This window comes from Zophobas morio, unplaced genomic scaffold (assembly GCF_036711695.1).
Source record: "Zophobas morio isolate AGI-343-1 ecotype UQ-CSIRO unplaced genomic scaffold, CSIRO_AGI_Zmor_V1 ptg000018l, whole genome shotgun sequence".
NCBI classification, from domain to species: Eukaryota; Metazoa; Arthropoda; class Insecta; order Coleoptera; family Tenebrionidae; genus Zophobas; species Zophobas morio.
The window spans coordinates 5,473,623-5,495,162 of record NW_026972123.1 but is presented as its reverse complement, the minus strand read 5'-3'; the positions used below and the strand labels follow the sequence as shown (position 1 = coordinate 5,495,162).

General features: G+C 38.1%; 6 protein-coding genes across 9 annotated transcripts; 3 read left to right on the top strand and 3 right to left on the bottom strand.

The window, feature by feature from the left end:
- Positions 1-1,973: 1,973 nt before the first annotated feature.
- On the top strand, positions 1,974-11,847 carry LOC135131103 (DNA-directed RNA polymerase III subunit RPC2). The gene is made up of 12 exons (XM_064058652.1): positions 1,974-2,141; positions 2,193-2,347; positions 2,401-2,577; positions 8,401-8,689; positions 8,744-9,066; positions 9,122-9,365; positions 9,416-9,616; positions 9,671-10,088; positions 10,141-10,341; positions 10,393-11,368; positions 11,419-11,532; positions 11,588-11,847. Exons 1-12 carry the CDS (start codon positions 2,091-2,093, stop codon positions 11,805-11,807), a joined length of 3,369 nt encoding a protein of 1,122 aa, XP_063914722.1. The 5' UTR covers positions 1,974-2,090; the 3' UTR covers positions 11,808-11,847.
- On the bottom strand, positions 11,840-13,275 carry LOC135131104 (leucine-rich repeat-containing protein 15-like). Its single transcript, XM_064058653.1, has one exon. The coding sequence runs from the start codon at positions 13,255-13,257 to the stop codon at positions 11,881-11,883; it is 1,377 nt and encodes a 458-aa protein (XP_063914723.1). The 5' UTR covers positions 13,258-13,275; the 3' UTR covers positions 11,840-11,880.
- A 2,648-nt stretch (positions 13,276-15,923) lies between these two features.
- On the top strand, positions 15,924-16,391 carry LOC135130988 (leucine-rich repeat-containing G-protein coupled receptor 4-like). Its single transcript, XM_064058480.1, has one exon. The coding sequence runs from the start codon at positions 15,924-15,926 to the stop codon at positions 16,389-16,391; it is 468 nt and encodes a 155-aa protein (XP_063914550.1).
- Positions 16,392-16,438: 47 nt separating this feature from the next.
- On the top strand, positions 16,439-17,779 carry LOC135130987 (leucine-rich repeat protein SHOC-2-like). The gene has a single exon (XM_064058479.1). The coding sequence runs from the start codon at positions 16,439-16,441 to the stop codon at positions 17,777-17,779; it is 1,341 nt and encodes a 446-aa protein (XP_063914549.1).
- A 70-nt stretch (positions 17,780-17,849) lies between these two features.
- LOC135131109 (DNA-directed RNA polymerase III subunit RPC2-like) lies at positions 17,850-19,070 on the bottom strand. Its single transcript, XM_064058660.1, has 3 exons — positions 18,224-19,070; positions 18,060-18,173; positions 17,850-18,003 (listed from the first exon to the last, which is right to left on the bottom strand). Exons 1-3 carry the CDS (start codon positions 18,949-18,951, stop codon positions 17,850-17,852), a joined length of 996 nt encoding a protein of 331 aa, XP_063914730.1. The 5' UTR covers positions 18,952-19,070.
- A 553-nt stretch (positions 19,071-19,623) lies between these two features.
- Positions 19,624-21,524, bottom strand: LOC135131105 (uncharacterized). 4 transcript variants are annotated; one of them, XM_064058656.1, is made up of 3 exons: positions 21,424-21,524; positions 20,871-21,098; positions 19,624-20,817 (listed from the first exon to the last, which is right to left on the bottom strand). In XM_064058656.1, exons 2-3 carry the CDS (start codon positions 21,039-21,041, stop codon positions 19,642-19,644), a joined length of 1,347 nt encoding a protein of 448 aa, XP_063914726.1. In that variant the 5' UTR covers positions 21,042-21,098; positions 21,424-21,524; the 3' UTR covers positions 19,624-19,641. The 4 variants fall into 4 exon arrangements, with proteins under 4 accessions (XP_063914726.1, XP_063914727.1, XP_063914725.1 ...); XM_064058657.1 differs by lacking the exon at positions 21,424-21,524 and adding an exon at positions 21,226-21,260; XM_064058655.1 differs by lacking the exon at positions 21,424-21,524 and adding an exon at positions 21,149-21,254.
- Positions 21,525-21,540: the final 16 nt, after the last annotated feature.

The following is a 21,540-nucleotide window of genomic DNA, read 5'->3' as shown; positions in this document are numbered from 1 at the left end:
CAACTTCTGAATGTCCCATGGGTCCGTTTGAATTTGGGTCAAATTCATCTTGTCGGTTTGCAGGTAAAGTGGCTTCATTTTCGGCAAAAAGTGGACGAATTTGGAAACTTTTGTAAGCTCGGCTGTGAGTTGATTAAAAAAGTGAAACCGCAAACTGGCCTCAGACTCAAATTTCCACAAAAAATGACCCATTTTCGATCCGACATTCCCCAGAGGCTACCGCAAGAAGTAATACTGTGTAAATGAATGCGGAAAAAGCTGTTTTTTGTTGGAGGTATCAAGGTTAAATCCGGAATACGAGAAACCTTGAAATAGATTTATAAATATATGTTTCTGTTATGTTGATGAAATAAGGGTGATTTTTCGTTTATATACTTCTTACCCATATTCCCATATAATTAGATAGTGAGAAAAAATTAATTTTTAAGATTATAATAAATAATAATTAAAATAAATATAAACAACCACTGATATAACGAGATTAACCCAACTGAAAATTTCAGCTGCCGGCAATAGGTACGCCAACAATTTACTTAGTTTAAATTGGACACCCTTTAATACTATTACCGCTCCACCATCCCCAGCTCCCGACTCGCCGACTTCCCCCTTAATCCGGCCCTCTTCCAGTAGTTACATTACACGCGAAAAAAAAATTACATCATCACGAGGATCCCCTTACACGAGGCCCCCATTGGCTCGGCCATCACAACACGGCTTTTTCCGCCAATGGCGTGCCGATTTTCGAGAGGGGAATTATCTAAATATAACACAATTCATGTCTGCTATTTGACGTTATCAATTGTGCTGATGTCATAATAGCCAAACGATACTGCCGGATTACATTTACATAACAATGGGAAGGGGGGAACGAAAGAGCGACACAAGTATCGGTTTACGTCACGAAATCAAAGGACGTTTTATGGAGGAAAAGGTTACCGAAGTTTTATGGTGGTATTTGTGATTTGAATGAAGGCCGTAACATTTGGATGGGGAAATTTGGTGTCGGCCCGAGTGTCCTAATTCGGTTAAAAGATGTTTAGGGTTTAGTGGATTTCTTATGGTTGTAAAGTTTATGGGGCGGCTGCCTGGAGAAATGCCGAATTTATTGGGGTTGGTGACTTGGCGTTGGCAAAATGTTGCAAGAAGTGGGTGTCGTAATGGTTTTTTCAGCCGCTGTCGTATATTTTATCTAAAATTTTGCTTTTTATAAATTCTTATTTAGTGTTCCAAATTGTATATAAAATATCTTTGCCTTTTATTGGAGTGGAGCTGCAAGATTTATGAGACGGCTTTCATGGAGAACTGAGGAAATATTGTAGTTTTACCTGTGGAAACATTCATTCTTGATGCCTAGAGCACGAACCCTAGCAATAATAATGGAAAGATTTATTTCGGAAGCTCAGTCGGATTGTTTTAAAATTCCTGAGAAGTTAGTCAGTGCGACAGTCATGGATATGATATCTAATTTATAGTAAATTATGATTTCTTCCTTTTATATACAGGATCTTCATTTTATCTCTTCACGCCTGGATATTTCTGCATAGGCAAATTTGATGGTGTGGAATTGTTAGTAACCACATTTTTTTGAAGGAGATTTAAACGGACCTATGTATCTACCTGTATAATATGTTGCCTATGCAAAAATTGTCAGGCGTGAACATATAAAACGAACATTCTGTATATATAGAAATTTATATTGCAATGTTAAATATAGGCAACCAATTATACAGCATTACCTGTAAATATTTTTTAAATATACTACAACATTATGACTAAAAAAATTATTATCGTTAATACGGTTACCTTATTATAATTAATTGTTTAATTATGATATTATTAACATATTAACAATAAAAATAAGATTTAATCGTAGTGCTGTCATCTGCACGTCGTCAAACAAATCGCACCGAGAATCCTTCCATTTTCACGTTGCCAACATTACAACCAAAAAAACACTTATGAGACTACGTTTCACGATAACCTAACCTCACATTTTATAACCTCAAAATGTCGAATGTAAACAAGTAACTGTTCGTAAGAATAAAAAACAAACCCTCTTATTTATTAAACAGTAAGAATAAAACATTAAAATGTACTTCGACGACCCTTCTCTACTGAAAAAACCCATCAAAGAAATAGAGGTAAGTAACAATTTTGTGCAACAATACAATATTTCCATCCACCACTTTTAGGAAAAATGGAAATTAGTACCAGCTTTCCTCAAAGTCAAAGGCTTAGTCAAACAACACATCGACTCGTTCAACTATTTTATTAACGTCGATATTAAAAAAATCGTCGAAGCCAACAACAAGTTGGTTTGTGATGCAGATCCTCTGTTTTATGTTAAGTGAGTATGCGGAATTTTTCGTTCGCTTGTTTTTTAGCACTAATTAATTATAGGTACACAAATGTTTATGTGGGAAGACCCGACGTTGACGAGGGTTTCAATATTAGCAAACCCACCACACCACATGAGTGTCGATTGAGAGATATGACCTATTCTGCGCCAATTTCCGTGGATATTGAGTACACTAGGGGCACCCAGAGGGTGTCTAAGGCGGGACTCATGATAGGAAGGTGTGTATTTAATAACTAACCAAAAAATCAAAATTGTGCTGCAATAAAAAGTCCATTTATAAACTTTCTACTGACGTTGTTGTTGTAAGATAAATACGCAACAAAGGTACGCATCATTCGTATCATCCGTTCGAGGTAACCAACGTGTAATTTTCGCCGTTACGTTGCCGCTGCCACTTACGCTTATTTAAGAACATGTTTCATTTGGTAATTTCCCGTGGAAAAATAAGGATTTTGCAGTTAAGCTCCGCCCTCTTGGCTCACCATGAATAAAAAAAATCATCACAATTGAGACAGGGCGGGTGGGCGGGGCTTATATTTGGTCTTTTTTCTTAATATATGTAGCCTTTTTTTCACAACAAGAAACTTATAACATGGTTAAAATGGTACATTTTTGCAAGAAAATATAGATTTTCCAATTATGGGGCGGAGCTTAATTGTAAAATCGATATTTCCTTGTACAAATTTTCCATTTTAAACATGTTTTAAGTTTCACGTTCTGAAAAGAAGTCTACACATATTAAAACCAAAAAGCAAAATATATGCCCGCCCAGCCGCGCGATCTCAATTGTGATAATTTTTTTTATTCGCTGTTAAGCAAGGGGGCGGAGCTTAGCTGCAAAATACTCATTTCTTTACATGGAATTAAAAACATGTTTCTGAGTATTGTGTTGGTTAAAGAATAATATGTATATGTATTAAGAAAAACAGGCAAAATATAAAACCCTGCCTGATCTCAATTATGAAGATTTTTTAATTCTTAGAAACTTGAAACACGTTTAAAATGATAAATTTTTGTAAGTTAATATAGATTTTGCAATTAGGCTCCGCCCCTAGGTCTGCCAACGAATGAAAACTTCATTATTATTTAGATCAGGGCAGGTATGGGTGAGGCTTAATCTTTGGCTTTAATTTTTTCTTAATGTACATTGTATTCTCAATCAAATGTCTTACATGATAATTTCTTGTAGAAAAAAAATACGGATTTTGCAATTAAATTCCTCTTTTTTGGCTCTCTACGATTAAAAAAATCATCATAATTGAAATCGAGTGGGTGGGCGGGGCTTATATGTCACCTTTTTTCTTAATATACGTAGTCGTTTTTCAGAACAAGAAACTTAAAATATGTTTAAAATGGTAAATTCTTGTAGACATATATGGATCTTGCCATTAAGCCCCGTCCCTCGATCTGACAACGAATGAAAAAATCATCATAATTGAGATAGGGTGGGTGGGCGGGGCTTATATTTGGTCTTTTTTTCTTAATATATGTAGCCATCTTTTCACAACAAGAAACTTAAAACATGGTTAAAATGGTACATTTTGCAAGGAAATATAGATTTTCCAATTATGGGGGGGAGCTTAATTGTAAAATCGATATTTCCTTATACAAATTTTCCATGTTAAACATGTTTTAAGTTTCACGTTCTGAAAAGAAGTCTACACATATTAAAACCAAAAGGCAAAATATAGGCCCGCCCACCCGCCCTATCTCGATTGTGATGATTTTTTTATTCGCTGTTAAGCAAGGGGGCGGAGCTTAACTGCAAAATACTTATTTCTTTACAAGAAATTAAAAACATGGTTTTGGGTATCATGTCGTTTAAAGAATATTATTTATATTAAGAAAAAAAGGCAAAATATAAAACCCCACGCACCCACCCGATCTCAATTGTAATGATTTTTTTAATTCTTAGAAACTTGAAACACGTTTAAAATGGTAAATTTTTGTAAGGAAATATGGATTTTGCAATTAAGCCCCGCCCCTCGGTCTGCCAACGAATGAAAAGTTCATTACTATTTAGTTCAGAGCAGGTATGGGTGAGGCTCAATCTTTGGCTTTAATTTTTTCTTAATAGGTTGTATTCTCAAACAGATGTCTTAGATGATAATTTTTTGTAGAGAAAAAAATACGGATTTTGCAATTAAATTCCTCTTTTTTGGCTCTCGACCATTAAAAAAAAAATCATTATAATTAAAATCGGGTGGGTGGGCGGGGTTTATATGTTACCTTTTTTCTTAATATACGTAGTCGTTTTTCACAACAAGAAACTTAAAACATTTTTAAAATGGTAAATACTTGTAGAGAAATATGGATCTTGCAATTAAGCTCCGCCCCTCGGTCTGACAACGAATGAAAAAATCATCAGAATTGAGATAGGGCGGGTGGGCGGGGCTTATATTTGGTCTTTTTTTTCTTAATATCCGTAGCCATCTTTTCATAATAAGAAACTTAAAACATGGTTAAAATGGTATATTTTTGCAAGAAAATATAGATTTTCCAATTATGGGGCGGAGCTTAATTGTAAAATCGATATTTCCTTATACAAATTTTCCATTTTAAACATGTTTTAAGTTTCACGTTCTGAAAAGAAGTCTACACATATTAAAACCAAAAAGCAGAATATATGCCCGCCCACCCGCCCGATCTCAATTGTGATGATTTTTTTTATTCGCTGTTAAGCAAGGGGACGGAGCTTAGCTGCAAAATACTTATTTCTTTACAAGAAATTAAAAACATGTTTCTGAGTATCGTGTTGTTTAAAGAATACATTGTATATTAAGAAAAACAGGCAAAATATAAAACCCCGCCCACTCACCCGATCTCAATTGTGATGATTTTTTAATTCTTAGAAACATGAAACACGTTTAAAATGGTAAATTTTCGTAAGAAAATATGGATTTTGTAATTAAGCCCCGCCCCTCGGTCTGACAACGAATAAAAAATTCATCACGATTGAGATCGAGACGGATGGGTGGGGCTTCTCTTTTGGTTTTCTTTTTTAATGAATACATTTAGTTTTCTTTGTATAACACGATTATTTAAGGGCATATTTCACATGATAATGTCTCGTAGAAAAATGAGGATTTTACAATTAAGCTCGGCCCCTCGAATAAAAAAATCATCAGAATTGAGATGGGGCGGGTGGGCGGGGCTTATATTTGGTCTATTTTCTCTTAATATACGTAGCCATCTTTTCACAACAAGAAACTTAAAACATGGTTAAAATGGTACATTTTTGCAAGGAAATATGGATTTTGCAATTATGGGGCGGAGCCTAATTGCAAAATCGATATTTCCTTATATAAATTTTCCATTTTAAACATGTTTTAAGCTTCACGTTCTGAAAATAAGTCTACACATATTAAAACCAAAAGGCAAAATATAATCCCGCCCACCTGCCCTATCTCAATTGTATACTTATTTTTTCACAAAAAATTAATAACATGTTTTTGAGTATCGTGTTGTTTAAAGAATACTATGTACATTAAGAAAAACAGTCAAAATATAAAAACCCCACCCACCCACCCCGTCTCATTTGTGATGATTTTTTCATTCTTAGAAGTTTAAAACACGTTTAAAATGATAAATTTTTGTAAGTTAATATGGTTTTTGCAATTAGGCTCCGCCTCTAAGTCTGCCAACGAATGAAAAGTTCATTACTATTTAGATCAGACCGGGTATGGGTGAGGCTTAATCTTTGGCTTTAATCTTTCTTAATATATTGTATTCTCAATCTAATGTCTTACATGATAATTTCTTGTAGAAAAAAAAATATACAGATTTTGCAATTAAATTCCTCTTTTGGCTCTCGACGATTAAAAAAATCATCATAATGGAAATCGGGTGGGTGGGCGGGGTTTATATGTTACCTTTTTTCTTAATATACGTAGTCGTTTTTCAGAACAAGAAACTTAAAACATTTTTAAAATGGTAAGTACTTGTAGAGAAATATGGATCTTGCAATTAAGCTCGACCCCTCGGTCTGACAACGAATGAAAAAATCATCAGAATTGAGATAGGGCGGGCGGGCGGGGCTTATATTTGGTCTTTTTTTTCTTAATGCACGTAGCCATTTTTTCACAACAAGAAACTTAAAACATGGTTAAAATGGTACATTTTTGCAAGAAAATATGGATTTTGCAATTATGGGGCGGCGCTTAACAAAATCGATATTTAATATATAAATATAAGCCCGCCCACCCGCCCTATCTCAATTGTGATGATTTTTTTTATTCGCCGTTAAGCAAGGGGGCGGAGTGTAGCTGCAAAATACTTATTTCTCTACAAGAAATTAAAAAGATGTTTCTGAGTATCGTGTTGTTTAAAGAATACTATGTATATTAAGAAAAACGGGCAAAATATAAAACCCCACCCACCCACCCGATCTCAATTGTGTTTTTTTATTCGCTGTTAAGCAAGGAGGCGGAGCTTAACTGCAAAATACTTATTTCTTTACAAGAAATTAAAAACATGTTTTTGTGTATTGTGTTGTTTAAAGAATACTACGTATATTAAGAAAAATAGGCAAAATATAAAACCCCACCCACCCACCCGATCTGAATTGTGATGATTTTTAATTCTTAGAAACTTGAAACACGTTTAAAATGGTACATTTTCGTAAGAAAATATGATATTTGGTAATTAAGTCCCGCCCATCGGTCTGACAACGAATAAAAAATTCATCACAATTGAGATCGAGACGGATGGGTGGGGCTTCTTTTTTGGTTTTCTTTTTTAATTAATACATTTTGTTTTCTTTGTATAACACGATTATTTAAGAACATATTTTACATGGTAATGTCTCCTAGAAAAATAAGGATTTTACAATTAAGTTCGGCGCCTCGGTCTGACAACGAATGAAAAAATCATCAGAATTGAGATAGGGTGGGTGGGCGGGGCTTGTATTTGGTCTTTTTTTCTTAATATACGTAGCCATCTTTTCACAACAAGAAACTTAAAATATGGTTAAAATGGTACATTTTTGCAAGAAAATATGGATTTTCCAATTATAGAGCGGCGCTTAATAATAAGTCCGCCCACCCGCCCTATCTTAATTGTGATGATTTTTTTTATTCGCCGTTAAGCAAGGGGGCGGAGCTTAGCTGCAAAATACTTATTTCTTTACAAGAAATTAAAGAGATATTAAGAAAAACAGGCAAAATATAAAACCCCACCCACCCACCCCATCTCAATTGTGATGATTTTTTTCATTCTTAGAAGCTTAAAACACGTTGTAAGGAATTATGGATTTTACCATTAGGCTCCTCCCCTAGGTCTGCCAACGAATGAAAACTTCATTCGTTTTAGATCAGGGCGATTATGGGTGAGGCTTAATCTTTGGCTTTAATTTTTTCTTAATATACATTGTATTCTCAAACAAATGTCTTACATGCTAATTTCTTGTAGAGAGAAAATACGGATTTTGCAATTAAATTCCTCATTTTTACGATTAAAAAAAATCATCATAATTGAAATCGGGTGGGTGGGTGGGGCTCATATGTTATCTTTTTTCTTAATATACGTAGCCGTTTTTCAGAAGAAGAAAATTAAAACATGTTTAAAGTGGTAAATAAGTAAGTAAATAACTAAATAAATAAGTAGACAAATATGGATCTTGCAATTAAGCTCCGCCCCTCAATCAGACAACGAATGAAAAATTCATCACAGTTGAGAATTGAGATTTGGCTTCATAAAAACATGATTTTAACTTCTCGTAGAGAAATAAGAATTTTGCAGTTAAACTCCACCCTCTTGCCTCAGAACGAATAAAAATAATCATTACAATTGAGATAGGGCGGGTGGGCGGGGCTTATATTTGGTCTTTTCTTCTTAAATGTGTAGACTTATTTCGGCAACAAGAAACTTGAAACATGTCTAAAATGGTAAATTTTTGCAATAATCAACTTAAATCCTACACTAAAGTCGTTGAACGACAAAATAGCAGAAATACGAACCTTTTCTGTAAAAGTGTTGTCGCCAGATGGCGTGACTGTCATCAATTTTTTTGTTTAATATTTTTCGCTCAAATTTATTTGTAGAATGCCCATAATGCTACGTTCGTCCAACTGCGTCCTAAGCAATAAATCCGAATACGAACTAGCTAAAATGAACGAGTGCCCTTTGGACCCGGGGGGTTACTTTGTGGTAAAGGGCCAAGAAAAGGTAATTTTGATCCAGGAGCAATTGTCCAGAAACAGAATGATAGTGGAGGAGTCAAAATTCGGGGTACAATGTACAGTTACGAGTTCCACGCACGAGAAAAAGTCCAAAACAAACGTTCTAGCTAAAGGGAATAAATACTACTTAAGCCACAATTCCTTGACTGACGTAAGAATTTTCGTGATTTAGCGTAATTTTACTAACTTATTTTGTATTTTTAAGCTCATTCCCGTTTCTATAATTTTTAAAGCGTTAAACGTCACTAGTGATAAAGAAATGTGCGAAATGATCGGCGTCGAGGACATTTCAAAACTGACCGCAACTCTGGAAGAGTGTCATAATTTGAAAATTTACACCCAATTGGGGGCTTTGAAACATATTGGGTCAAAATTAGTAGCTAAGAGATACGTCACTTCTGCTAGTAAAATTAAGACACCTGTGGACGAAGCTAGGGATATTTTGGCCACTACGGTTCTGGCACACGTGCCTGTGGAGGACTACAATTTTCGTATGAAAGCCATCTACTTAGGTGTCATGGTCAAAAGGTATTTTGTATTTATACACGATTTTAGCATCTTGTTTAAACTAGTATCATTTTAGAGTCATTGAGGCTCAAAGTGATAAAAAATTCCTCGACGACAAAGACTACTACGGCAACAAACGTCTCGAACTGGCTGGTTCTCTTCTGTCTTTGATGTTCGAAGACGTCTTCAAACGCTTCAACTGGGAGCTTAAATCCATCGCTGAGAAGACTATTCCCAAAATTCGGGCCACTCAGTTCGACGTCGTCAAGTATATGCGGTCTGATTTGATCACGAATTGTTTGGTGTACGCCATATCCACGGTACGTGGTTGTAGTATTAGTACGAGTCGATTTTGATTGGTCGGTTGTAGGGTAACTGGACTATCAAGAGATTCAGGATGGAACGACTGGGGGTCACGCAAGTTTTGTCTAGGTTGAGTTATATTTCGGCTTTGGGGATGATGACCAGGGTGAATTCGCAGTTCGAGAAGACCAGGAAAGTGTCAGGGCCGAGGTCGCTGCAGCCGAGTCAGTGGGGGATGTTGTGTCCGAGCGATACACCCGAAGGAGAGGTACATATATTTTTTTTATAAATTCGGTAGTAACTGAGATTCGTTCCCTTGTAGGCCTGCGGGCTCGTGAAGAACTTGGCCCTCATGACACATATTACCACCGAAGTCGACGAGTACCCTCTGATCCGACTGGCCAACAACGCCGGCGTGGTCGACATCAACATGTCCTCCGGTATGGCTATCCACTCCTCGGACACTTTTTTCGTGTTCCTCAACGGCAACATCTTGGGCACAATCCGCAACTACAAACGTCTCATACGCACCTTCCGGACGCTACGACGTTCCGGGATCATCTCCGGCTACGTTTCCATCTACCCCAACTTCCTTCACCGCTGTGTCTACATTAGTTCAGACGGAGGCCGCTTGTGTCGCCCTTACATTATCGTAGAAAACGGGAAACCCCTAGTGACGCAGCAACACATAGTGGAAATGGAGAAGGGAATCAGGAGCTTTGAGGATTTTCTCCATGATGGTAGTACCTCGTGGATTGAGTAAACTTAGAGGTTTTATGGGTGTTTGTACAGGTTTGATCGAGTTCCTTGATGTTAACGAAGAGAACGATAGCTATATAGCGTGCTACGAGAAGGACATCACGGAACAGACGAGCCACTTGGAGATTGCTACTTTTACGTTGTTGGGGGTGTGTGCTGGGTTGGTACCCTATCCCCACCATAACCAGTCCCCGAGGAACACGTATCAATGTGCTATGGGGAAACAGGCGATGGGTGAGTCTTAATATACACTTGAAAGAGGTATTCTTGATGTGGGGGGTATAGGTACGATCGGCTACAACCAGAAAAACCGCATGGACACCCTCCTCTATAGCTTGGTGTACCCGCAAGCCCCCATGGTCAAGACCAAGTCCATCGAACTGACCAACTTCGACAAGCTCCCGGCCGGCCAGAACGCCACCATCGCTGTTATGAGCTACAGCGGCTACGACATCGAAGACGCCCTCATCATCAACAAAGCTTCGATCGACAGAGGCTTCGGACGCTGCTTGGTCTACAAGAACTCCAAGTGCATGATGAAGCGCTACGCCAACCAGACTTTCGACCGAATCCAGGGTCCGCTCATCGACAGTACGACCGGTGCGTCGATGTGGAAGCACGGAGTCCTGGACGCTGACGGAATCGTGGCACCAGGAGAACTAGTCGAAAATAAACAAGTCCTAGTGAACAAATCAGTCCCCACGGTTTCGTCTGTCCCAGGGAGTCAGTCGACCTCCGTGGAATACAAAGACACACCGATTTGTTATAGGAACAACGAACCCAGCTATATAGAGAAGGTTCTAGTGAGCACTAATGAAGAGGACACCACGATTATCAAGATTTTGTTGAGGCAGACGCGAAGACCCGAAATTGGGGACAAGTTTAGTTCGAGACATGGGCAGAAAGGGGTTGTAGGGTTGGTGGTGGAGCAGGAAGATATGCCGTTCAATGAATACGGGATTTGTCCTGATATTATAATGAACCCTCATGGGTATCCGTCTAGAATGACGGTAGGAAAGTTGATTGAGTTGCTTTCCGGGAAAGCAGGCGTGGTGGAAGGTAAGTTCCACTATGGGACGGCGTTTGGTGGGTCGAAGGTGGAAGATGTCTGTGAGGAGTTGGCCAAAAACGGGTTTAACTATCAAGGGAAGGATTTTTTCTACTCGGGCATTACGGGGGAGCCTCTGGAAGCCTATATCTACTCGGGACCTGTCTACTACCAGAAGCTGAAACATATGGTTCAGGATAAAATTCACGCCCGGTATGTTCTGGTTATAGTTGTGTCTGCACAGTGTGATTGTTTTTGTATAGAGGGAGAGGTCCAAGAGCTGTTCTGACGCGGCAACCCACTGAAGGAAGAAGTAGGGATGGAGGGCTTCGGCTTGGCGAGATGGAGCGGGATTGTCTTATAGGTTATGGCGCAAGGTACGACTGTCGAACTTTCGGATTTTTACAAAGCAACTTAATTTTTTTTTTATAGTATGATGCTGGTGGAGCGACTGATGGTTTCGAGCGACCAATGCGAAGTTGACGTTTGTAATCAGTGCGGTCGACTAGGATACTGCGGATGGTGCAACAGTTGCAAAAGTTCAGCCCAAGTGTCCAGTATTACGATGCCTTACGCCTGCAAGCTACTCCTGACGGAACTACAAGCCATGAACATCACGGCGCGGCTAACTCTTAATCATTACTGTGAATGAATTGTGATTTTAATTTTAATAAAAACAAAACAAAAAACAATATTTTTTTATTAAAGAGAAATACACCACGGAATTAATTCGGAACGTACGATCTCGTCTTCGGTGCCTTTTCCTTCCTCGTCGTAAAATCCTTAATTTTTTCTGCACACTCCGTGTCCCAAGGATTATCCTCCAACTGCACAAAATCATTGTTCTTAAAAATATCGTCCAAGTCCCCGTCAATACACTTCAACTTATTCCCGCTAAGATCAATAGTACCGATACTAACACCAACCAGCCAATCCGGACCCCAACTATCAATTTCATTATCGCGCAAACTAAAATTAACAACACGTTCCAACTTATGAAAGGCTTTAGGTGAAATCTTCATAATTTTATTCCCCTGCAGATCAATACTGTACAACTTCGGATAATTCTTGAACGCTTCGTCTGGAATTTCGCTGAACTGGTTAAAACCGGCCATCACATAATCAGGGTTTGAAGTCCCACCCAACCAATTGTTGTCCCACTGGGTCAAATTGTTGTGGTCAAAATGCAGCACACTAATTTTTGACATATCGTCAAACGCTTTACTCGCAATCGTGGCAATTTTGTTGAAATTTAGCTTCAAGTGAGTGATTTTACTGTTGTTGAAAACTCCCTCCGGCACTTCTTCTAGTTTGTTGGCGACGAGATCCAGCGTGTTTAACTGTGGTAAGTTCTTCAAGTCCCCGGCTCGTAGATGCTTGATTGAGTTGAAGTCCAAACTCAGCGACGTTAACTCGGGCATGTCGAAAGCTTCGGGGTCGATTTCTTCGAGTTTGTTCTCAGACAGAACTAAAGACGATAGTGAAGTTGTTGCTAAAGCTTTGGGTGCGATGGTTTTGAGATGAGTGTTGTATAAGTGTAAGCTTCCAAGGGTCACATTTTCAAAGACACCACTCGGAAATTCAACGATTTGATTATTACTGAGTGCCAAATGTCTAATATTGATATTCTTGAAAGCGCCAGGTTGTAGACTGGTGATAGAATTTTGTGACAAATCTATAGTAGACACGTTTAAATCTCTAAACGTGTCACTTTTGAGTTCAGTTAGTTTATTCTTACTCAGAATCAGAATTTCCAACACTGGTAGATTAAAAAACGCACCAGGTTTTATCTTTTCCAAACCCACTGCAGAAAGTACCAATGATTTTAAATTTTCAATGTCACTAACCGATCGTTCGTACAAAATAGGAACTTCACCATTAATATTCACCGACACTTCTTCACCGCTAGGGACGTTATTTTTAAGACTATTTGAAGTAACCACTGTTGTGTTACTACCGGTATCTGATACCCACTCAACTGTTACATTTTTAAAAGTAATTTCTTCACTAGTACTAGCTTTACAAAGAACAACAGCGATCGCTAGTCTGGTCAGAATGAAGTACATCTTTACGACTGAAATATTGTTCGTACTGAGCGTCATGTTTATAAAGTAGTAGAATGTCAGTGTCAAGGTAAGGTGATGCATTTACAGAACTCATTAAAGACGTGGCTTGTTTGGAAATGAAGGTCGTTCCTCTGGCGAAGACAAACAAGACAGTCATGTTTGCACATACCGGAAGATGGACGTGTAGGAAAGTATTGTTTACGTAGGTATGCGGCATTTTGTTAATTAATCTTTGGGTTAGGTGTGTGCTGGGCTCGCCTTGAAGTGATGTGATGGTTTTTCCAGGAGATTTAATTAACGCAAAGATTATAAAACGAATGTTAATGGTTCCAGGTAAAACGGATCTTAAATTAAAAAAACTGGTAACTGCATAATAAATTATGATTACTATTTGTGACTGAAAATAAATTTGAATGGTTTTTCCATTTTGAATATTAATAGAAAAAAACTATTGAATCGAAAATATCAACATGAGAACTCCAATTCTGTAATTTCCCTCCTTATAGAAGATATCGCAATAATTCATTTTTCAATTAAGAGATTCCGACCGTTAATCAAGTGTAAAATAAGAATTACTAATAAAATAAAAGTTCTTTTTTAAAACAATTGTGTTAAACCGATAATCTTAACCCACATTTCTGCAAATATGCAACCAATAATACAAGATAATTTTTCCCACATTATGCCTTTGCCAACTTTTATTACTTGATTTACCTTTTCAGACCACACTTTCACAGTGGATTAACTAAGAGTTTTCCAACATAAGGCTCCTGAAGTACAATGAAAGATATTCAACATTTTCAAGTTGATTTTTTTGTTTACACAATTTTGTGATGACTGCATCAACATTTTTGCAAGGACACGTATATGAACTTGGATTGGTGTAGTGTAATACTAAACATAACATCATTGATTTAACCAATAAAATTGACTCATTCTTTAAATTTTTTGAGCCACTTATTTAAGCACATCAAAAATATGAACGCAGTGATAAATCACACGTAAAAACTCATCATATTGTGGTGACTGAATTTGAATCAAATTTTCGCTCTGAAATTAATTAACTGAATAATTGAATTTGAGAAAGAAAAATTCAAACAAAAAAATCGTTAAACATAGGGAACCATGTGAACGTTAGCGCTTGGGGCTAGTTGGTAGTTCTACATGTTTAGTTAGAGGGCGGTAGTTAACCTTGACAAGAGAGCGGCATGGCGAGAACATGATGAAAGCGTGATTCATTACTTTTTGGTTCGGTGTAGTGAATTGACGCTTTAAGTAGCTAGGTTAAAGTAGTTGGTTTGGTAGTTAATAAAAGGGAGGAAACCTTTGTTTAACGACAGTTAATCGTAACGATGACGTGTAGCTAATTCTTGCGGCTTTTTAATTGGAAAAATGCGACTTTTTGATCGGCGTTAACACGTGTAAATTTGATCCATTGTTTGTAAATTCCTAGTTCAGGTTAGGAGTTTAATCGTTAACTATTGCTAACACAGTTTAACGATATCAGGATTATTTAAATAAACCACTTGCTAGAAGATTTCATTAAATTCACTTAGTCAGGACAACTCTTTGTTTAACAAGTGACGAATAAGTTTTTGGATGTTAATACATAAGTGTTACATTATAACACTTCTTAATTCTTCACACAAAAATTGCTAATAGTTCATTTACAGTAGTTTCCCAAACGTTTCCTAATCTGAGACGATTCTGCATGTGTGTTTCGTAGCTCAGAATCATAAAAAAATGTTGCAATATAGTTCAGATTTAATAAAAATCGACTAAAATACTGTTTCTAGCTAAAATTAGATGGTTTCGTTGCTCTTTCCGAGCCCGTAGGGTTTTTGATTGGCTTACAACTACAAGAAAACACTTCAAAAGCGACGTTTCTGAAGAATTTTAACAATTTTCTTGTATCTACGAACGCCAGAATGCATAAAATTGACCCAAACGTCTCCTTTTCCTAATCTGAGACGATTCTGCATGCTCTAAGTGTGTTTCGTAGCTCAGAATCATCAAAAAATGTTGAAAAATAGTTCAGATTTAATAAAAATCGACAAAAAAACTGTTTCTAGCTAAAATTTGATGGGTTCGTTGCTCTTTCCGAGTCCGTAGGGTTTCTGATTGGCTTAAAACTACAAAAAAATACTTCAAAAGTGACGTTTCTGAAGAATTTTAAGAATTTTCTTATATCTACGAACGCCAAAATGCATAAAATTGACAATAGTTTCTTCCCTTAGGCAGTTATCTCTTCATTATCAACATTGCACCACCGAGGCATGTCCACGCAACGTTAAAGATTGATTACATCATCAACGCTAAAATTTATATAATTTGAAGTAATGTAGAGTCTTTGTTTGAATCGTTGATAAAGTGTGTAGTTCCCGGACCTGCGAAGGGCCGCTTCAGGGGATGAGAAGAGTAATTTAAATGTAAAGTTATATATATAGATTTATCAACAAATTATATCACTAACTTACAGTCTAGAGCCTTCAAGAATATTAACATTAGACATTTAGCACTCGTTAATAACAATAATATCGCTGAATTTTGACTTATCAGAAATCCAGAACTAAACACGGTGGATCTCGTTACCAACAAATTACAAGAAAATCCGGAGGGAGTTTTCGACAAACAGTAAAATCACTCACTTGAAGCTAAATTACAACAAAATTGCCACGATTGCGAGTAAAGCGTTTGACGATATGTCAAAAATTAGTGTGCTGCACTTTGGTCACAACAATTTGACTCAGTGGGACAATAATTGGTTGGGTGGGACTTCAAAGCCTGATTATGTGATGGCCGGTTTTAACCAGTTTAGCGAAATTCCAGACGAAGCGTTCAAGAATTACCCGAAGTTGTACAGTATTGATCTCCAGGGGAATAAAATTAGGAAGATTTCAGCCAAAGCTTTTCATAAGTTGGAACACGTTGTTAATTTTAGTTTGCGTGATAATGAAATTGATAGTTGGTTGGTGTTAGTATCGGGTACTATTGATCTTAGCGGGAATAAGTTGAAGTGTATTGAAGGGGACTTGGACGACATTTTCAAGAATAATGATTTTGTGCAATTGGAGGATAATCCTTGGGACACAGAGTCTACAGAAAAAATTAAGGATTTTACTACGAGGAAGCAAAAGGCACCGAAGACGAGATCGTACGTTCCGAATTAATTCCGTAGTGTATTTCACTTTAATAAAAAAATATTCCAGTCGTAAAGATGTACTACATTCTGACCAGACTAGCGATCGCTGTTGTTCTTTGTAAAGCTAGTACTAGGGAAGAAATTACTTTTAAAAATGTAACAGTTGAGTGGGTATCTGATACCGGTAGAAACACAACAGTGGTTACTTCAAATAGTCTTAAAAATGACGTCCCTAGCGGTGAAGAAATGTCGGTGAATATTAATGGTGAAGTTCCCATTTTGTACGAACGATCGGTTAGTGACATTGAAAATTTAAAATCATTGGTACTTTCTGGAGTGGATTTGGAAGAGATAAAACCTGGTGCGTTTGTTAATCTACCAGTGTTGCAAATTTTGATTCTGAGTAAGAATAAACTAACTGAACTCAAAAGTGACACGTTTAGAGATTTAAACGTGTCCACTATAGATTTGTCACAAAATTCTATCACCACTCTACAACCTGAGACCTTCAAGAATATCAATATTAGACACTTGACACTCAGTAACAACCAAATCGTTGAATTTCCGAGTGGTGTCTTTGAAAATGTGACTCTTGGAAGCTTACACTTATACAACACTCTTCTCAAAACTATCGCACCCAAAGCTTTAGCAACAACTTCACTATCGTCTTTAGTTCTATCTGAGAACAAACTCGAAGAAATCGACCCCGAAGCTTTCGACATGCCCGAGTTAACGTCGCTGAGTTTGGACTTCAACTCAATCAAGCATCTACGAGCTGGAGACTTGAAGAACTTACCACAGTTAAACGCGCTGGACCTCGTCGCCAACAAACGAGAAGAACTTCCGGAGGGAGTTTTCAACAACAGTAAAATTACTCACTTGAAGCTTAATTACAACAAAATTGCCACGATTGCGAGTAAAGCGTTTGACGGTATGTCAAAAATTAGTGTGCTGCACTTTGACCACAACAATTTGACTCAGTGGGACAATAATTGGTTGGGTAGGACTTCAAAGCCTGATTATGTGATGGCCGGTTTTAACCAGTTTAGCGAAATTCCAGACGAAGCGTTCAAGAATTACCCGAAGTTGTACAGTATTGATCTCCAGGGGAATCAAATTAGGAAGATTTCAGCCAAAGCGTTTCATAAGTTGGAACATGTTGTTAATTTTAGTTTGCGGGATAATGAAATTGATAGTTGGGGTCCGGATTGGTTGGTTGGTGTTAGTATCGGTACTATTGATCTTAGCGGGAATAAGTTGAAATGTATTGACGGGAACTTGGACGATATTTTTAAGAACAACGATTTTGTGCAGTTGGAGAATAATCCTTGGGACACGGAGTGTGCAGAAAAAATTAAGGATTTTACTACGAGGAAGGAAAAGGCACCGAAGACGAGATCGTACGTTCCGAACTAATTTCGTAGTGTATTTCTTTTTAATAAAAAAATGTTTTTTTTTTTGTTTTTATTAAAATTAAAATCACAATTCATTCACAGTAATGATTAAGAGTTAGCCTCGCCGTGATGTTCATGGCTTGTAGTTCCGTCAAGGGTAGTTTGCAAGTGTAAGGCATATTAATACTGGACACTTTGGCTGAACACTGGTCATTCGAAACCATCAGTCGCTCCACCAGCATCATACTATAAAAAAAAATTAAGTTGCTTTGTAAAAATTGGAAAGTTCGTCAGTCACATACCTTGCGCCATAACCTATAAAACAGTCCCGCTCCATCTCGCCAAGCTGAAGCCCTCCATCTCTACTTCTTCCTTCAGTGGGTTGCCGCGTCAAAACAGCTCTTGGACCTCTCCCTCTATACAAAAACAATCACACTGTGCAGACACAACTATAACCAGAACATACCGGGCGTGAATTTTATCCTGAACCATATGTTTCAGCTTCTGGTAGTAGACAGGCCCTGAGTAGATGTAGGCTTCCAGGGGCTCGCCCGTAATCCCCGAATAGAAAAAATCCTTCCCTTGATAGTTAATCCCGTTTTTGGCCAACTCCTCACAGACATCTTCCACCTTCGACCCACCAAAAGCCGTCCCATAGTGGAACTTACCTTCCACCACGCCTGCTTTCCCGGAAAGCAACTCAATCAACTTTCCTACCGTCATTCTAGACGGATATCCATGAGGGTTTATTATAATAACAGAACAAATCCCGTATTCATTGAAAGGCAAATCCTCCTGGTCCACCACCAACCCTACAACCCCTTTCTGCACATGCCTCGAACTAAACTTGTCCCCAATTTCGGATCTTCGCGTCTGCCTCAACAAAATCTTGATAATCGTAGTGTCCTCTTCATTATTGCTCACTAGAACCTGCTCTATATAGCTGGGTTCGTTGTTCCTATAACAAATCGGTGTGTCTTTGTACTCCACGGACGTCGACTGACTCCCTGGGACAGAAGAAACCGTGGGGACTGATTTGTTCACTAGGACTTGTTTATTTTCGACTAGTTCTCCTGGTGCCACGATTCCGTCAGCGTCTAGGACTCCGTGCTTCCACATCGACGCACCGGTCGTACTGTCGATGAGCGGACCCTGGATGCGGTCAAAAGTCTGGTTGGCGTAGCGCTTCATCATGCACTTGGAGTTCTTGTACACCAAACGCGACCGAAGCCTCTGTCGATCGACGCTTTGTTGATGATGAGGGCGTCTTCGATGTCGTAGCCGCTGTAGCTCATGACAGCGATGGTGGCGTTCTGGCCGGCCGGGAGCTTGTCGAAGTTGGTCAGTTCGATGGATTTGGTCTTGACCATGGGAGCTTGCGGATACACCAAGCTGTAGAGGAGGGTGTCCATGCGGTTTTTCTGGTTGTAGCCGATCGTACCTACATCCCCCATATCAAGAATACCTCTTTCAAATGTATATTAAGCAGCCTCCGTCTGAACTGATGTAGTAGATGTAGTAGATGTAGACGGCAACGGTGGAGGTAGTTGGGGTAGATGGAGACGTAGCCGGAGATGATCTCGGAGCGTCGAAGGGTCCGGAAGGTGCGTATCAAGTGTTTGTAGTTGCTGATTGTACCCAAGATGTTGCTATTGAGGATTGAGGAATACGAAGACGGTGTCCGAGGAGTGGGTAGCTATACCGGAAGACATGTTGATGTGGTCCCGGACCAATAAAATTTTGGCTGTATGAAAGTATATACGACATGCTATACGATCCACTCTTGTCAATGCTTGTGAAAAATAGTAGGTAGGAAATGGAAAATGGAATGAGGGTTGTGTTATGCAGTATTGTGTAATTAAACAGTTGTTAATTAAATAATCTTTATTCGTACTTTAAGGGTAGACTTGTACCAACTTTTTTTTCATTCACAACAAAAGTGCAGTTGTTGAATGGTCCCGTAAATGTGATATTACCAGCAGTAAAGCTTGATGACGCAATTTTTGCATTTGCCACTCCACTATTAGCCTCAGGACTGGTTACAGAAACTTCATAGCTGGAAGGCATGTTGATCACTTCACCAGTAGAAGATGTAGACGGTACTTCATCGAATGGTTCACAACTGGACGTCGAAGGATCACCAGCAAACACGATTTTATCTTCAGAATCAGTTATGGAAACATCATAGATCAACTGATCACCAGTAGATACAGACGGCTTTTCATCGAATATTTCACAACTCGATGTCAAAGTAGCCAACATGATTTTATCATCAGAATCGGTTACAGAAACATCGTCAGTGGAAGGCATGTCACTAGTAGATATAGACGGCTTTTCGTCGAATGGTTCACAACCATCGCCGTTTGAAATTTTGTTTTTGGAACACATACTGTCCTCCAAATTGTCCTCTACGTCTGTAATTTTTCGTTTCCGGGTGGTCATACTAGCCCCTGAATCCGCCAGCAACGTTGCCGAGGTTCGGCGCAACCCGTGTCCTGTATATTTTTCAGCATCTTTTAAGCCAAAGTACTTGGCAATGGTGCAAGGAATCTTTCCAAACGTATTTTTTCCAATCGGCTGCGCGGTACAACGACCGTCTCGGTAATTTAGAAAAAATCTTTTTAACTCGCATTGTGGTCGTAGCGACATATATTGTCTAATCAGATCGATGCTGTTCATTTCGTTTTCGTCAATAATTGTAAAAATGCGCCTCTTATCAGTTTTTGTTGCGGGTATTGTGACAACAATGACTGACCCTCTATCATCTACATTATCTACCAATATGTTCACCAACTCTTGCCTTCTGCATCTCCCAAACACGCCAAACAACACAGCCACCTTGACTGCCAAAAATGCTTTGTTAGGAGCATCTTTTAGGAATTTTAAAACCTGCTCACTGGATAAAACTTTGGACTTTTTTGACTCGTATCCTTTAATTTGTTCTTTCAAGTGTTCACACAATTTATGGTAACTACTCAAATCAATATTCTTGTTAACCAGGAGAGTTTTCTTAAGCATTGAATACTTTGTCCATAATGAGCTTGGGGAAAATACTTCGGACTGTAAACGACAATTTACACTACATTAAACAATAAGCAAATGTGTGTGATTACCATTTCTTCAAAATATTCCAGCAACACAGTTTCATTAATTGTTTCAACATTGTTGGTTTGCAACCATGATTGAAATTTACTGTATTCTTTATCATAACTCTCTTTGGATTTTGTCGGTAACAAAATAGCATTTGCTTTTTCAACAGTTTCCCCAGGAATTTTATCTGCCATCTTGTTCTACTTACTGTCAGTTACTTCACGACGCCTTCTACGATCGCGTCCATAAACCTGTAATTTTTAATTACTGATTTCAATTATAGTTATTTATGTCTTATCACTTATCAGTTTGTTATTGGTCTATAATGACCCGAATTTTAGGTACGTTATTGACCAAATAATACCCTAGAGCATTCACCTATCAATGACGAAACAACTATAGGTGGCGCTGTGAATTTTCATTTTCAGTATCGAATATGGTGGATAAGTGACAGACCGAAATATAGATATTCTATCAGGTAGATGTACACTTGAGAATGTGGTAGGTTGTGTTGTTGTCTGTGCCACTGTTTTTATATTTTATCAGTTAATTATCTATGCGTTTGTGAATGTTTACCTTCACACAAATCGATCAGCTGTTGCTGCTGTTATCATTACTTGGTGTTTTATTATGTATATTTGCCACAATTAAAAAAACAACCGCCATCACTGTGCATATTATGGACAAATTTCG

Excerpts from the sequence above, each read along its gene's own strand:
- LOC135131103 (XM_064058652.1), top strand. The coding sequence starts at position 2,091 with ATGTACTTCGACGACCCTTCTCTACTGAAAAAACCCATCAAAGAAATA. Across the intron at positions 2,578-8,400 it reads GCGGGACTCATGATAGGAAG|AATGCCCATAATGCTACGTT; the intron begins GTGTGTATTTAA and ends ATTTATTTGTAG. Across the intron at positions 9,617-9,670 it reads GCGATACACCCGAAGGAGAG|GCCTGCGGGCTCGTGAAGAA; the intron begins GTACATATATTT and ends GTTCCCTTGTAG.
- LOC135131105 (XM_064058656.1), bottom strand. The coding sequence starts at position 21,041 with ATGGCAGATAAAATTCCTGGGGAAACTGTTGAAAAAGCAAATGCTATT. Across the intron at positions 20,818-20,870 it reads TGGAATATTTTGAAGAAATG|TCCGAAGTATTTTCCCCAAG; the intron begins GTAATCACACAC and ends TGTCGTTTACAG.
- LOC135130988 (XM_064058480.1), top strand. The coding sequence starts at position 15,924 with ATGTCAAAAATTAGTGTGCTGCACTTTGGTCACAACAATTTGACTCAG.
- LOC135131104 (XM_064058653.1), bottom strand. The coding sequence starts at position 13,257 with ATGACGCTCAGTACGAACAATATTTCAGTCGTAAAGATGTACTTCATT.
- LOC135131109 (XM_064058660.1), bottom strand. The coding sequence starts at position 18,951 with ATGATGAAGCGCTACGCCAACCAGACTTTTGACCGCATCCAGGGTCCG. Across the intron at positions 18,174-18,223 it reads CAGGATAAAATTCACGCCCG|AGGGAGAGGTCCAAGAGCTG; the intron begins GTATGTTCTGGT and ends GTTTTTGTATAG. Across the intron at positions 18,004-18,059 it reads TTTATAGGTTATGGCGCAAG|TATGATGCTGGTGGAGCGAC; the intron begins GTATGTGACTGA and ends TTTTTTTTATAG.
- LOC135130987 (XM_064058479.1), top strand. The coding sequence starts at position 16,439 with ATGTACTACATTCTGACCAGACTAGCGATCGCTGTTGTTCTTTGTAAA.